The sequence below is a fragment of the Dermacentor variabilis genome, chromosome 2 (assembly GCF_050947875.1).
Source record: "Dermacentor variabilis isolate Ectoservices chromosome 2, ASM5094787v1, whole genome shotgun sequence".
Lineage (NCBI taxonomy): Eukaryota > Metazoa > Arthropoda > Arachnida > Ixodida > Ixodidae > Dermacentor > Dermacentor variabilis.
In genome coordinates this window covers 56,699,874-56,717,428 of record NC_134569.1, presented here as the reverse complement: position 1 = coordinate 56,717,428, position 17,555 = coordinate 56,699,874, and the positions used below count along the sequence as shown (strand labels likewise).

The window sequence follows — 17,555 nt, the reverse complement described above, 5'->3', positions numbered from 1 at the left end:
CGAAGAGGAACTAGTGAGTTAGGACGTATGCAAGGAGAAGATGCGCGAATAGTTTGGCCGATTGGTCGTACGACAAATGACAGCCCCGCACGAACTCGCGTCCGGGGCTCAGACGTCGACGGAATCGTACGTTGCATATATCCAAGACGTGCTAGCCTTGTGCTGCACCATTGACAAAGACATGCCAGAGGCGGACAAGGTGGGCCACGTGCTAAAGGCATAGCTGACGATGCCTTCACATACTCATGTGTAAGCACTGCAGCACGGTTGACTTCATCAGAACAGACTGCCGTCGGTTCGAACAAGCGAAAGGCCGGCTCATTACTCAGCGCTTTACCGGAATCCCGAACCCGGCTGCGACACCCTCATGCAAATGTCCCGCGACGCCCCCTCCGTTCTCGTTGCCTCCCAACCTAACCAGGATTGTTCACCAGGAGCTCGAAGCCATGGCTCCAGCCGCTTATCAGGCACCTGCTCACAACCATTTGGCGACAATATTCCTCATTCAAGCTTTCGTCCGTCATGGGCAATATGGGCATTCCACAAGCCACCTGTCGCGCTCTTCAGCCCATGCGCGCTTTCGGTCCTCAGACGGAATACTACACCGCCCCAATTGCTCCTGCCGCCGCTTCCGCTCCCCAATTCACACCCGTCTACAGAAACCCATCTGAGTGGAGGACGCCAGATGATCGACCAATTTGTTTTTCTTGGTCTCGCGTCGGCCACATTTCACGCCACTGCCGCAATCGTCGGTATTCATCAAGCTTCCCCGGTGACCGCGGCCAGGATCGTGGCCCGTCTTCCATGCACATCTCTTCTCGACGACCACCTTCCGGCCCGTGAACCTAACCGTGTATCTTCGCGCTCTACACCGAAGTACGCCGATATCGCCGCTCCAGCACACTGGTCTAGCCGATCGCCGTCACTTCAGAGTCGCCAGTCACGCTGCCCTCAGCGCTGTCGCTCTCCCTTAACGCTAACTCTGGCCACCACTCATGAAACTAGCCCATGCAGCTCCGGGAAGTGAGGCTACATTGACGACAAATACCGAAAATCCTCTATTGGCCCCTACTTCAAGACACGAATTGCTCGGTGTTCCCGTCGACGGCGTGGCCGTTACTGCTTTCCTTGGTACTGGCGCTCACATATATGTTATGAGTTCTACGCTCCGACGCCACCTACTAAAACTGCTGACACCTGCTGTCTCCCTTACTGTGCGAGTAGCTGACGGCACCCGAACACCGGCCCTTGATTTGTGCACTGCCCGCGTTCGTGTTGCCGGCCACCACACTTCCCTTTTCGCTGTTCTCGACGCTTGCCCACATAATGTCAATCTTGGTATTGACTTCTTGGCCGCCCACTGTGCCTTCATCGATTATTCTACTGGCATTTTGCGGCTCAAACCGCCATTGTGTTCTGATGACGCCGCATCACGTAACACTCGCCTACGTTCTGTGGAGTTTCTACGACTACCTGCTCCAGCTGCTACTTACGTGCTTCTATCACCGTTTTGCCCAGTCCCTGATGGTGACTATGTGGTCGCTTCTTTCACATATCTGGTCCTCTCGCGCAACCTCGCACTTCTTAACGCCATAGTGGTTGCTGCCAACAATAGAACGATGCTTCCAGTCCTCAACTTTTCTACTTCGACCCAGATTCGTTCTCAAGAAATTTCACTAGCCGCTCTGTCACCACTGGAAGAATGTACAGTTTCTGCATTCGCTGCCGACGCAAAGACCATGCCACAACCTGTCATAGCGGTGCCAAACAAGGCACTTCTGAACAAAATGATATCAACTGACATCTTACCTTCCCAAAGAGAAGCCCTCCTTGCTGTCCTTTCTTCTTACCTTGACGTTTTTGATGTTGAGAACAGTCCACTAGGCCGTACACATGTCGTGGCCCACCGCATCGACACTGGAGATACCAGCCCACTTCACAAGCACCCTTGCCGACTATCTCCCTCTGAGCGCCGTCATCCAAAAGGAGGTAGATATAAAATGCTTGACAAAGATGCGATAGAGCCTTCCTCTAGCCCTTGGGCAACCCCTGTGGTGCTTGTGAAAAAGAAGGACAACAGCTGGCGGTTTTGCGTCGGTTATCGCCATCTCACTCGGGTAACGAAGAAGGATGTGTGCCCTCTCCCTCGAACTGATGATAAGCTCTATTGCCTCCATGGTGCCAGATATGTCTCATCGCTAGATCTTCGCTCGGGATACTGGCGAACTGCCGTCGATGACCGCGGCCGCGAGAAGCGCGCCTTAATCACACCCGACGGCCTCTACCAATTTAAGGTCATGCCCTTTGGGTTGTGTAACGCACCTGTAACTTTCGAACGCCTGATGGACACTCTTCTACGCGGTCTTAAGTGGTCGACCTTTCTTTGTTATATGGACGACGTCATTGTTTTCTCGCCCAGCCCAGCGTTTTCTCGCCGGGCTGGCCTCCAGCTCAGTTCCTCTAAGTGCACCTTTGGGCGTCGCCAGATCAAATTACTTGGACACCTAGTTGATGCTACTGGTGTCCAACTAGACCCTCACAAAGTTCGCGAGTTTCTGGTTACACGGTCCACGCATGAAGTACGCAGCTTTCTTGGGCTCTGCTCCTACTTTAGCCGCTTTGTTCTCAACTTCGCGGACATTGCTCGACCCTTCATGGACCTCCTCAAAAAGGATGCGACCTTTTCTTGGGGCGCGGACCAAGCGACTTCCTCTGCATCGCTGATTTCTACCCTCACATCCCCACCTGTGCTAGTTCATTTTGACCCAGCTGCTAGCACAGAGCTTCGCACCGACTCAAGCGGCCATGGCATTGGTAATATCCTCACCCAAACACAAAACGGAGCTAACCGTGTCATAGCGTATGCTGATCGCCTCCTGTCACAGTCTTAACAGAATTACACCATTGCTGGAATTAGGAAGGAACAGCGCCAACTTAGTTGAACACGAGTGGGAGAACTAAAGGACAAGCGCCGTGTCGTTCTCCCTCTCGTGATCGTCTTAGTTGGCGCTGTTCCTTCCTAATTCAAGTATGCACCATCTAGCCCAAATGAACGTTCTCCTGAACCACTACTGAGCGGGAGTGCCTAGCTCTCGACTGGGCTGTCGCGAAATTCTGTCCGTACCTATATATGGAGGGCCGTTCGTGGTCTTAACAGACTATTATGCGCTCTGCCGGCTCTCAACACCTAAAGACCCCACAGGGAAGCTCGGCCGTTGGGCATTACGATTACAGGAGCACATGGTCTCGGTTGTGTAGACATCTGGCAAGTTACACACTGACGCCCATGGCCTATCTCGTCACCCCGTTGAACCATCTGACTGCACTTGAAACAGACCCCGACACCTACGTCTTAGCAATCACAGACTTCATCCATGTGGCCGACGAACAAAGTAGAGCTCCATCGTCACTCTCTCTTACTGACCATCTGCAATCCGGCACCCTCGACTCCTCACTCAGCATGTTCTTGCTTCAGGATAAAGTGCTTTACCGCCGCAACATGCACCCCGATGACGCAGATCTCCTGCCGGTTGGCCGCGTCGTCTATACAGAGATGTCCTCGTCGAGTTTCATGACGCCCTAACTTCCGGGCACTTAATCGTCTCCAGAACTTATGATCGCATACGACGACGTTTCTTCTGGAACGGCCTTTATCGCTCCGTTCGCCGCTACTTAACATCTTTCGACCTGTGTCAGCGTCTCTAGAAACCTGCGACTCAGCCTGCTGGTCTCCTTCAGCCAATTGACGTTCCAACCGAGCCATTTTATTGAGTGGGCATGGAATTGCTCGGCCACTTTCCAACTTTCACGAAAGGCAACAAATGGATTGCAGTGGCTACAGATTATACCACGTGATATGCAGTTACTCAAGCGTTGCCAACCAGCTGTACCAGGGACGCAGCCGACTTCCTACTGTGCGACGTCATCCTCCAACATGGTGCTCCACGTCACCTACTCACAAATCGTGGTCGCTACTTCCTGTCTCATGTGGTTGACAATCTACTTCGATCATGTGCTACTCATCAAAACTTCACCACGTCATATCACCTTGAAACCAATGGACTCAACGAACGCCTCAACCGTAAACTGACCGACATGCTTTCCATCTACGTTTCTGCCGATCACACCAATTGGGATGTTGCCCTTCCATTCGTCACATCTGCATACAACTCATCGCTTCATGGCACTGGCGACTGCTCACCCTTCTATGTTCTCTTTGGCCGCCGTCCTTTATTGCCCTTTGACACCTTGCTGCCTACTGAGCCGGCGTTCACGTATGCTACTTCCTACGCGCAAGATGCCATCATGCATGCGCTCGTCGCACGCACAGTAGCCCGCGCTCGGCTCTCGTCATCGCAGACCGCACAAAATCCATTTACGATCGTCGAAACCGGGATACTGCTTTCCCACTGGGCTCTCTCGTCCTTCTCTAGCTCCCATCTCGTCGTGTCGGCCTTTGTGAAAAGTTAGCGGTGCGTCGGGCCCTGCCGCGTGCTGCACCAGGTGACTCCTGTCGCATATGAGATAACTCCCATGGCATCCACTTCATGGACGGCCACACAACGAAGTGACATCGGACATGTTTCCCGCCTCAAGCGTTACAACTGTGATGACCAATTTTGACCACCACCAGCACCGGGACGGTGCTTCAGCGCTCCGGGATAATGTCACGAACAGTGATGAAGACAAAGACGTCGTAGTGGGGCTAGATTAGTCACTCCTGTCGGACTGAAAGACCTGCTAAAACCTGTGTGCCCTGTGCAGTCTTGACTAGCCAAGGGCTAGCGGTTTACTGTTGAGTAAATACCCGCCGTAGTAATCACACACACACACACACACACACACACACACACACACACACACACACACACACACACACACACACACACACACACACACACACACACACACACACACACACACACACACACTGTTACGACTTTGAGGTGGTCCCGTAGCGCTCGTCACCCGTTTCGTGACAGAGCGTTGGTAGCGAAGACTCCGAGTCAGGCGTCGGTGAGAATAACAAAAAGGGACTTTATACACTATATACAGGTCATTATACAGGACATGAAGGGATCGGCACTGGGGCCGAGAGCTCACAGCAAACGCGACTGTTCCCGCACGGCGACGTCCGGCGAAAACGCGTGACACATCTCACTCCAGTCGAGAGCGGCCCTCTGCTCCCGGTGGGTCGGCGGATCCGGTTTTCCAGGCGGCCCGCCGCGGCTTATAAGCCCCCAGAAACCATTGTCACTCAAACGGCCCAATACAAAGTGAGCACTCGACGGTCGTCGAAGAGGTCCAACCAGCGACCACGCTGGCCACCCCGTTCAAAGTTGGCGGGCGCGGTGACCTCCAGGGAAGGGGAGGTACGGCGCCGGGCTGTCTGGCACTTGGCGACACGTTTGAACATGTTGCCCGCCGATGCTTCCCCGGAGGACACCACTGCCTGACGGCTCAGCATCTTGACTTGTCAAGGGAGAATTAGGGCGCTGTGCCTTTCGGCGCAGCCCCGGGTTTGTCCAAAGGGCGCTCGCAGGAAAATTCTCCATCTTGCAGATTCGGAATCCGGGCTTGTGGTAATGGCACAACAACACACACACGCACACACGCACACACACACACGCACACACGCACACACAGACATATTCGAGCGCTGTCGGCTGGCACCAGAGCCCGAAAATTTGGCTTTACGTGAGCTGATGAATGTCAAGGTTGTCATGCGTGCTGTAGAGTGCTTTTCGGAGTGTGGACTATTTGACTAACCACATACATCAACGGCTATTATCACAGTATAATCATATTATGCTGATAATGTCATCATATCATACTATCAAATACTCGTAACAAGCGGTTTGCCTTCTCATTATGCAAAAGAGAGGTGAGGCGTGCAAACAGGACACAAGAGTAGAGAAGCGGACAACACGAACGCCTTTCCATTTGGAGCGAAGGCTTTCATGGAGAGCAGAGCTCAATAAATATCCCTCATGTAACACGCCACACCAGGGCCTTTGAGATGATGATGATGATAATAATAATAATAATAATAATAATAATAATAATAATAATATATGGAAGCTGTTCTTTTCTTCAGTGTTGGCCGCCGCCATTATAGAGTAAGAAAATTGAAAAGTGCAGCATTATGACATCATCATTGAAGTAGAGGAACGCGAGCGCACGTGCGGAAAGAAGAGGAACAGTTCGGGACGTAGTCCGGCCGACACACGTAGGGAGTCAGGACAGAGGGAAACGAAATGGAAAGGAAGACAAAAAGGAAAGGACGGGGTGTGCTTGCGGCCGGAGGGAAAGAGGTGGCAGTGGGGGGGTGTCTCCAAGTGGCCGGCGCCTCCCTGTGCGCACGCGTTGGTGACGTCACCGGCCGGGGGAGGCGTCCCCGGCCGCCGGCGCGCCGCTGCTCCGGACACGCGCGTGCGAGTTTTGAAAGCGTGGTCGCGCGCTGATCCCGAGGGAAGCAAGCGGCGCGCCACGCAACACGGCGCCGCGCTCGCTGCTCACACCAACTCCTGCGCCGCGCCGAGAGGAAGGGAGCGAACGCTCCGGGAGCGCGCGCGCTTTTTTCGGGAAGAAAAGGGACGTCGACGCGCGCGCTCGCCGCCGCTGGCGCCACGATTGTTGTTGTGTCACGCCGGCTCTTGGGAACATGTGAGCACAGCCAGACACTTCTTGTAACTCCTCGCGGCAGCCTGCTCTTCGCTGTGCTCCGCTGAGGCGAACGTCGCGGGGGCTACTGACGTCGTGCTCGTTGTGATCGTGTCGCAAGAGTGACAGCGCCGGCGTTGACACCCACGAAGCCGGACAAGTATTCGCCATGTGTCTAGACTGTTCGCTTTCTCGCCTGGAGTGACTGAAGAACGTTGTTTCTGTTCCGCTTTCTTTATTGTTTTCCTCGTTTGTCGTCCTCGCTTTCCTTGCGCTCGGAAGACGACCAAGCGCGAAAGCAGCGAAGGAGGTGGCGACTGAGAGTGAAGGAGAGAAGAAGGAACGAGAAGTCGCTTCGAATTCGGTTGTCAATCAGTTCGATGGACGCAGTGACAGCGAGAGAGGTGGTTCTCTGACGTGCGTCTGAACCGTCTGTGAGAACGCTGCGGCCTGCTCGCCAATCATGGCTCACAAAACGGTGGACACTGGTGGCGTGCGGTCAAGCTTGCTCATGCTGTTGGTGTTCGTGGCAGGTAAGAGGCAGCTGCTCGAAAATGATGTCTTCTCATTTTTCTTTCTCTATTTTTTCACACGACAAGAACCGAAGGCTTGTGCTTCAGGGGAAGAAAGTTCCTGGCAGCTCACCGGAATTAGTTGCCAACATGCTACGCGGACAATCTTTTATTCACATGCTAAATTGCAGACGAGATGAATTAGTTTACGGCGGCGAACGTTAGTCTGTTGCTCAGAAAAAAGGCTATTACGATTTGTACCGTCGCACCTGAGCTATCCTCTAATAGGTCCTCGTCTCTTGCGCGGGTGCTTCGCACAGCGCAGCATTTCGCGCGCAAATGGAACGCATCTCACGGGCGCCGAAGAATGAGGCAACGCTGCGGCACGTCCGGAGAATCCGTCTCGCGTGGGCCAGAAAGAAAGAAAAAAAGAAAAAGGCACAAATTTCTCTAACCGCCCTCACCATTAGGAACTCTCAGGAAAAGGTTTGCGTCGTTAGAGAACAAGCCCATTTGGACGCCCACGCAGCAAATGAAGCGTACCGCTCGTCTCTATACTTGTGCGCGATTGTTGCGTTTGAGCTTGCTTCGCCAAGTTGCGCCCGATTTTCTTTGTCCTTTTACGAGGGGCGCCATATAGCGTGCAAAGCGGGCACTCGGGCTCTCGCTCGCGCACCCTTTTCGCTTGCGCGTATTTTAATAAATGGTTCACTAATTGTCTTCGATTTATACATGGCACGCCGTGCAGCTTGTTGCGCGAGCGTGGGGCACTCTGCGAATAGACCGGACGGCGTTTCTCGCGAACGCCGGTAATGACCCCGTATAGTGAGGCGCGCCGCCCCTCACTGCGCCCGTCTTACGAATGGCAAGAGCGAAGCAGGTCGAAGCCGGTGCCGACGGGGAAAAACACGTCCGTAATCGTCTGCGAGTCGCCAGCAGCACGGAAGAAACGCGGGAAAGCATCTGGGTTGGGAGGAAAAACGAACTGCCACAGCGGGAAAACGGGTTCCCCTCGGTCACGTTCGTGTCCCGCGGTCCCGTTCGTTCGTACCCACGGCGCGAGCGTCTTGGGACTGTCGTCGTTTCGTTTTTTTTTTCTATGCAAATTCCTTCCGGTGGGTTACGGTGCAATTTTTATCTTTAAATATTTGTCCGAATTGCGTGCCTGGTACGCTCGACAACTACGCATGTAGAAAACAGTGTCTGCTTTCCTAATTCACACGTGTCGGTGGACGAGTAAGGACCTTAAGAAAGTGAGCGTGGAAAAACACTTTTTCTTATGTGTATGCGGCTGCGCTGAAACGCCCTTAGCAAGGTACATCGGAGGTTTCATCGTTTCGCTGTCTGCCATCACTTCCGTAATGCAGAATCCATTGGACACGCGCATGCGTACTTCTTGGAAGCCCTTCTTCACTCAACATGATGAGTGCCGTAGGCTGACTTTTTCTTCCTTAGTAATAAAGTGCCCTGACGAGCACCCAACTAAAGCAGCAAGATAACAAGAATGTGCCGCGGTGTTGTGTATGTCCCCTTTGTCACGCCGGAATAACCACTATATATCGTATACGTATGGTAGCGTTACCTTTCGCTAACGCTTCCGAACGGTTCCCTCCGTGTGAGATAGTCAGATATGCAACGTACGTGCAAACAGTCGTCTAGCGGAACTGTAGCCAGCGTACACTGTATATAGACTGAAGGAGAGATTGATTCTCTAGATTGATTACCACTGTCGCGGTGAAATATACAGCAGGGGTGGGCGTTCTTTCGTTTCATCGAACGTGCACGAGCGCAATACAACAGCGGAAGCATCCAGTCAACGGTGACACGGAGAAAAGGTGCTCTACGTTTTGCTAGCGCGCTCCTGCGCATCAACTCCATTACAGCGCACATTCGTAGCGTTTAGGCTTGCGTGAATTTTCCACAATCGTAAAATTATTGAGTGTTCGGTCCATGTAAACAGACTAAAGCTGTCTCACGCAGCTCACAAGCACGTATTTTTCAAAGGAAATTTTTATAAAAGTCCTGAGTCTTTAGAACAAGCTTTTCTGCTTAGAGGCACCGCACATAATCATACACGACAACGTTTGAATTACACCATTTCATTGCTTTGTACTCTATTATCCGAATGTGAAGTCGAAGGCATACTTTTAAAACAGCTAATTTTTCGAGGTTTATTCTCTGCTGTATTTGGACCATAATTATTTATCATGCCACATCAGCATTCAGTTTGTACATTGCTGGGAGCACGGCCAAGAGGAGAATGCATGCCGGTTCGCAAACTCCTTTGTCAGACGAGCTAATATTTGCAGAGGACATATTAGGACGTAGGTAATTTCAACAACAACAAAGAAATCAGCTTCTGTTTGCTTTGTTGAATCAAAGTATAGCCCTCGTTGAGCAGTTTGTAATCGCACACGCGAAAAGCTACTTTTATTCCATTCTCACAAGTTAGAAATCTACGTTCTCTCGCTGAAAACACACAGAGCATATGGATAACGGGGTTATGCCTTCAGCAGTATATTAAGAATACGTCATCGTTGCTAATAAGAGCCTTGATCTGCACTGCCTCGATCTTTTGAAATGTCTTTCGACACGAGGTTGGTTAACTCCTTATCAAGGACAGTAAATATACGTCACCCATGTCTCTTTTTGTAAAACACAAAAGCTCCGATCTCTGCTTTTTGCTTCTGTATATGGTCAGATTAATTTTGTCCCTTTTTTGTATCTTTGAGCTGAAACTTCCTTAAAGATGAATTTAGTTCTTTTTTTTCCGGCGGTCACAAAAAAGGCATAATCTGCTCATCAGTAGGTAATAAAAAAATAGGGATATAGGGAGCAGAATGTGGATCTTGAAAACCATACCACTGAATCCCTTCTGATTGACGGCGTACGCGCTGCGTTTATTTATTGCGATGGCAATTATACGGACACTCCAATGAATTTTGGCCGCTGTCGTCGCCGTGAGGTGCTTTCTATATATAGGCATAGGCATGCAATATATCACATGCAGTAAATGCGGGCTCTATTGCCACACCATTCTATCGCTAAAGTTGCCCAAACCCGGGTGTTACCATTCTTGAGAAAATTATTTCTTAGAAATTTGAGAATGGCAGGCCATAGACAAATGCCATGGAACAAAATACGGACAGCGAATGCCTTTTACTTTAAATCTTGTCAGACTTAGATATCGAAAGTGCTGAACAATCATCATCATCATCATAATCATCATCATCAGTCTAGTTACGCCCACTGCAGGGCAAAGGCCTCTCCCATACTTATCCAACTACCCCGGTCATGTACTAATTGTGGCCATGTTGTCCCTGCAAACGTCTTAATGTCATCCGCCCACCTAACTTTCTGCCGCCCCCTGCTACGCTTCCCTTCCCTTGGAATCCAGTCCGTAACCCTTAATGACCATCGGTTATCTTCCCTCCTCATTACATGTCCGGCCCATGCCCATTTCTTTTTCTTGATTTCAACTAAGATGTCATTTACCCGCGTTTGTTCCCTCACCCAATCTGCTCTTTTCTTATCCCTTAACGTTACAGCCATCATTCTTCTTTCCATAGCTCGTTGCGTCGTCCTCAATTTCAGCAGAACCCTTTTCGTAAGCCTCCAGGTTTCTGCCCCATACGTGAGTACTGGTAACACACAGCTGTTATACACTTTCCTCTTGAGGGATAGTGGCAACCTGCTGTTCATGATTTGAGAATGCCTGCCAAACGCACCCCAGCTCGTTCTTATTCTTCTGGTTATTTCAGTCTCATGATCCGGATATGTGGTCACTACCTGCCCTAAGTAGATGTATTCCCTTACCACTTGCAGTGCCTCGCTACCTATCGTAAACTGCTGTTCTCTTCCGAGACTGTTAAACATTACTTTAGTTTTCTGCAGATTAATTTTCAGACCCACCCTTCTGCTTGGCCTCTCCAGGTCAGTGAGCATGCATTGCAATTGGACTCCTGAGTTACTAAGTAAGGCAATATCATCAGCGAATCGCAAATTGCTAAGGTATTCTCCATCAACTTTTATCCCCAATTCATCCCGCTCCAGGTCTCTGAATAGCTCCTGTAAACATGAACAGAGCTCAAACCTTAAAATGATGTACTTTTATTGGCACAGCTGTGGTGCTACCTCTGGGATCGGCCCAGGAAAGTAGCTTGAAACATACCCGATACGGAAAAGGGGTGGCAAAGTTGCTAAGGAAGACGTTGGCTTTAATTAATAAACATCAATGAAATTGTCCCATGGCAGGATTTAAACAGAGGACCCCTAGCAAAACAGCTCGCTTTTACTTAGCTTACGATTGCTTCAATTCATACTGACACTACAGCTACGACTCTTACACTTCTTGTAATATTCTGACATGTTGCTATCGCATTCGTTACTTCGCCCTTATGGTGAAACTGCGCTAATTTATTGACTATAGCCTAAGCTAGCAAGGTATCCACGAAGTAAAGCGCATCATAATAGAACGTTCAATAGCGAATGCGACCGTACGCGCAAGGTGCTTCTTAAATCATATAAAGAAAGCAGTGCTGTTTGCATTCGTAATCATGTTTCGTAACTTCACTACGTCTTACAAAATAGTTCAGTGTCGAAACGCTGCCTGAACCAACATTTTTAAATAAGTTACGCAGACATTGTTGTGGAATCTCTGGACATCTTTGGAACTAGTATGCAGGCTTTACAATGATACCATTGGCACCTTTGTACGGTTACATGCATATAAAATGAGGCGGTATAACGTTGTGCCATTCACATATTCCTATTTTCACCCTTTTCCCGTTAAGCAGCTAAGATTTCCGTACGCGTCGAATAAAAAAAAAGAAAAACAAGTTGAAATGGTGCATGGTATGCCCTCCTCATGAAAGCGTAGCAAACTAAAGAATTCAGCAACTTGCTTTTAGGTATTTCCGCTTAGAATTACTTAATAAACACTTCGGCGATTCCTGTGTCTCCGAACTCATCTGCTGCGACAGCTGCAGGTTTTCACAGCGAACGCAGCCATCATCTCAAGAACAACTTTTTTTTTTTGCGTACTACTACTTTGCAACGCGCAGAACGTCCCCTCCATCCGCTACAGTATTTACTGCCTGCTGCGATCTCCGAAACACACGCACAAGTACCCCTACTCTTTCAATCTGCGAGGCGCAGGAAACCTGGAACAAAATACGAAGTGTCAGCTCGGCGGCTATGGTGTCTAGCTCTCAAAGTAGTTCAATACCGCATGGCGTCGTGGTCAATGATTTGTTTTCCATATAGAAAAAAAGAAGACCTGCGGAACAAAATTTATTGCTAGGGGTGCTGCATCCTACGCACATGTTACAATGCGTGCTTGTTGTTACGTACAATATATTTTCGTAAACGGTCTAGAGTTCTGCGCCTCTCCTTGCTGAATATCCTCAGTTTCTGCGTCACGTGAACTAGAAAAAAGTGCCACGACTTCTAAATCAGTGGGAGCTATACTTTTCCATCATCAACTAGCAATAGCCATCTATGTCACGATCCTTTTTGTCCTCTAGAATGCAATGCTTTTATACTGTCATGCCTGTTTCCGAATTGCCGTCACTCACAAGAGAGTGCCTGAATCGCATTGAATGTATGCTTGGATATCCTGATTTCTTTTTCTTTCCTTGGACACACGTTATTCTGCAGGCGCGTCAACAACCGGAGGCAGTCATGGGGTTCCATTTTGAAGAGCTTCCACGAGAGCTTACTCTCAGTATTTCTACCCAGGCGTTAATTGCCTCACTTGTCTTGCTCTTTGATGGCTAATTTCCGAAGAGTTTTTTATAATGACCGGCTTGTAGATTGCCAGTAATTACGAACGGCGATGTTTTCAGTGACAATAGGTAATTTAGGTTGCAATCATATCACCAAAGGTGCCTCATTAGCGCCACGTGCCACTCAACGTACAATACTCATCTGATTTCCTCTAACTCGCAAATGCGTGCTTGGTACTCAGTAATTACTCGCACAGGAACTTTCACTAAAACAGTACGTCGAGCGCAGTCCTGCTACGCCGATCGCCTTACACTAGCACAATCGCACACAGCTTCCACAGTTTTTTTTACTCAACAAATGCAACAAGGTGAGTGTCGCGGAACTATAACGCCCCTCAGATGTGCTTTCCTGGACAAGGTTGTTTCACAAACTTCAAAAGCTACTAATTCTGGGTATTATTCGCATTGTTTACATCATTTTACTTGCTTTGTTTTTTTTTATCAAAGAGTGCATTATGAATATGCTAGTGTATTTCCTTTGATTCTAGGTATGCTTACAATTCATTACATGTGCTGGGGCCCATTCAGTGCCACTCGCAGCGTACTTCATCACCGCAAGATGTTGTTACTTGTTATAGCTCGCAGACAGTTATATACATAACCTGACCATGCTAATAACGCAAACGAAGAAGAAAAAAAGTACTCCTCGTATTTGAAAATGTAACCTGCACTGCCAAAGGTTAACACTCCAAACAACTGTCTTATGATTATTTCTGTGTATGACATTTATTGCAGTGAGTATAAAATTGTGCGCGAAAACTACATGGCAAGCGGCCAATACATCACACCTTAATGGTTCGAAACAAACCAGCAACGCACGACTTGCCAAACTAGCAACGGAGAGAGAAAGAAAGAAGAAAGGCAAGAACATTTGCTTACTTTTCCTATGTTTGCGTGCAGCGTCAAAATTTGCTACCGTGAATGAGAAGTCCTGGTTCGCCTTTCGCATAAAGTTTAAAGAATGAGCAAAGTGGCGGTTTATGAGTCCAGTTGAGCAAGTCTGGTAGCCCGTTGAGATGAAGAACCACGCTGTGCAGATGTCGTTGACAGACTGTTTGCAACCTGAGGCGTGTCCACAAAGGCAGTCTAGGTCTGCGTCTCGCACTGGTGCAGGACGGAATGGGAAGCAGCTCGAGCGGGCGTAAATAAAATTTCCCTGTGCTCGTATGGATGATTTCGCAGGGGTAAACATTTCGGAGAAATACCTCCTCTTGACGGATAAGGCTAGCCGGGTGGTCCGTACCACACGGAGTTATGAGAGCGCATCCGCGGTGCGCGTAAGTGTTTATTTGCGAATGTCTGTTGTATCAGTGGATGGAATCTTCAGCAAGGGCAGAAGATACACAACCGCCTAAGGATGACAAAGCGGCACTAACAGCATATCAAGAAAGGGTTCGAATCTGGTCAAGGCTCTGCTTCGTTTTACACGTCGGTCGACTGAGGTATCATATTTGACAAAACTGTGATTTAGATTAATTAATTATGGGGTTTTACGTGGTAAAACCACTATCTGATTATGAGGCACGCCGTAATGGGGGACTCCGGAAATTTGGACCGCCCGGGGTTCCTTAACGTGCACCTAAAATTAAGTACGCGGGTGTTTTCACACTTCGCCCCCATGGAAATGCAGCCGCCGCGGCCGGGATTCGATCCCGCGACCTCATGCTTAGCAGCCCAACACCATAGCCACTAAGCAACCTTGGCGTTCACGATTTACAAGAAACAGGGTATTCATGATTGCAAGTCGCACTGTACCACGAGGGCGTTGACGAAGTTCGAGTTGCAAAAAGTTGCAAAATTGCAAAAAAAAAAAAAAAATAAAAGTTGCAGGGGTTGCGGTTCACTGTACGGTACGTGAGACGGTAATAAAGCAGCTTAGACGGTAAAACAGCAATAGGAAGCCATTGGTAAGTTAAATCTTGGTTAGCGGTTAAGTGGTTAGCAGTTAAGTTAGCGAGAAGGAATTAATTCTGGTGTGTTTCCATTCCGAACCTTCGCCAATCCCCCCCTCATGGGTATGTGCAATGTGTTAAAGCAAACAACAACAACAACAACAACAACAAGGAATAAAAGACAAGAGTAGGAAATAGCAGGAAAGTGTAGGGACCAAAAGCCGTGAATCTCGCTTGCACATTGCTAGCGCGCTAGTTCAGATGTTTTCGGCAGCTGATACTGCGAGAAATGGCATGTATTACAGAGCCAACTGCCTAAATACAAGAAAACATTAGACGCGTTAAGAATGGCCTAGATGTAGAGCAGTCTTGCAATCTTACGCCTGAAATACGAGTGGATCGGTCACGAAAAGCTCGCAGATATATACGTTTTGAACATGGAAACTAAAGAATAGAAAGAAAAACGAAACAAAACAAAGAAATGCCGTCATTACAGTTGCCAGTAAATTATGTAAACGGGGAACGTTGAGAACAAGCGTCGCTATTCGGCGTGACCTCCGAGATTGAGAGGCGCCCGCGGAGTGCTGAAAATATTGTAGGCCATAGTCTGTGATGTGCGTCATGCATCCACTAACTGCATGTGCGCGCGTCGTCTGCTTAGGTGCTATTTAAAAGCCGTTAACAAGAAAATCAGACAGCGCTACAGCTTCGCCAATATAGTAGTCATCCATAATCAATTTACCCTAAGTGACATTTTGTCACAGTTGGTATTTAATAATAAAAGTTGCAGTTTCGCCCGAAAGACGAAGCATCGATTGCAATAGCAAATTAGCAGACAGCCGTACGACTTAAGGATAGTAGTTTTTGCGGCCGTGTAAAGTTGCAAACACAAGCTTACTAACTGAATTAGCAAGCGTGGTGTCAGCGTGCACAAGCAAACATGCACACACGGCACTCGATGACCGCGGACACTCGCTGTGGAAGCGATGGCGTGAAGGATCGCGGCAGCAGCAGTGAGTGAAGTGACCTTCGTGCCGTCTATCACTTCAACGCAAACTGAGTGGCGAAAACAGAGCGCGCGCAAAGCTAGGAGCCGTCGGCCCTTCGAGACTCTATCCCCAAAGCAGATCGCTTTCAAAAAGCCCGCACGGCCGCGAGTGACCGCGCGTTGCTGCCGAAAAACAACGCCCCCTTCACCCCCCCCCCCCCTCTCACGCACACACACCTCGCCTCCCCCGGTTCCTTGCGCGTGACGGAAGACGGGGGCACTTTCTCCCCGCTTTCCTCCCTTGAGCGCGCGAGATTGAGCCGCGATCATCGGCTGACGCTCGCACACTTTAACTCGCACATACAGCATACGGCGCGCGGCGTCTGTGTTGCACTTTATGCACAAGTATTCAAATTTATACGGAACATCGCGGTGACGGCGTCGCCGACGACTGCGACGGCAAGAATGCGCCTGCAGTGTCCATATATTTGCTATAGTAATAATAACTTTCATAGCGCAGTCGGCAGTTCCTACTTTGAGTGGAAGAATTGCAACGTTCCGCGGAGGTTTCTGCGTCTGGAATGATGTATCTGCGACTATGGTGTTAGAGGGACATGTTATCCGTGTTGGCACTTTCCACTTCGAGTTTTAGCTCCGGAGCGAGGTTTAGTTGTGTTGGGCAGTTGAGAGCAATTCTGAAAAACAATTTTCTGTAACTGAATGTTTTTTGAAGGAATCTGCGCTGATTGGTAGCTGCCTGAGTTATGTTGACTAAATGCTTGTGCAATCACACGGAAGATACTTGCACCAGACTAAACTTACAGGGTGAACGTATCTGCTACCGAATGACTTCATTTATAAACATTTCGCAGAGTCAAAGTGAATAATAAGGCCCTAGAAGGCTTCACGCCATCTGGATAGATAGAGAACTCATTATTCTCGCTTTATATGCAGGTTTGAGTTATGAATGTGAGAGCTTGCGGTGACTTCTTGGCTAACGGCTGGCGGATAACTAATCCTTGAAAGGGTATTTGTTACATCAGATCGCGGAGTCTTCTAGGACACTGCGTGCGGCCGCGAACATGCAAGCATTCGAAATAAGCGAGCCTAAATTGCTCTTTGGGCCGGTATCAACTGCTATTTGTCCGGCGAAAGATATGCAAACATTACAAGGAAAACGCTTTTTCTCCTTTGCTCATCAAAAGAACGCCCAGTTTTCATTTGATAAGCTTGAAACCCCATTTTCCATTCCTATATTTGAAGGACTTGCTCTGAGTCTAGTTCGTGTATACTAAAGGGCACGTTTTCCGTAAGAACACGAGACAAACAGAAGCAAAACAGTATGTCATCGTTTCTGTCAGTGTTTCATCTATCCAGTGGCAAACATGCCCTGCAGTTTCTATTATTTTGACTGAAAAGGCGTAACCAAGCATCTAACTGAAAAAGAAATACAAAGCTATTGTGCGTCCCAGTGATTAGCCTCATTTCGGGTAACTTAGCCCACAGACTACAGTCTGCTAGAACCGACTTCTTGTTTAATCTCCTGTCCGCACGCTACATGATATGACATCACCACGCACGTTCAAAGCAAGACATGGGTAATTTCTGTCTGCCCGTCCGTAACATTTCTGTCTTTTCTTTTTTCTTCTTTTTTTTCGAGGCGGAGTCCAGCTAGATATATATATATAGGCGTTATTCCAACTCTTCGGGTGGT

The 17,555-nt window shown here is 48.9% G+C and overlaps 1 protein-coding gene across 1 annotated transcript in view; it reads left to right on the top strand.

The window, feature by feature from the left end:
• The first annotated feature begins 6,479 nt into the window (after nucleotides 1–6,479).
• The window catches only part of LOC142570846 (lachesin-like), a 156,585-nt gene continuing 145,509 nt past the window's right edge, over nucleotides 6,480–17,555 (top strand). Inside the window, exon 1 of the mRNA XM_075679160.1 lies at nucleotides 6,480–7,196. Within this exon, the coding sequence (XP_075535275.1) occupies nucleotides 7,127–7,196 (70 nt within the window). The 5' untranslated portion in view covers nucleotides 6,480–7,126. The remainder of the gene's footprint in view (nucleotides 7,197–17,555) is intronic.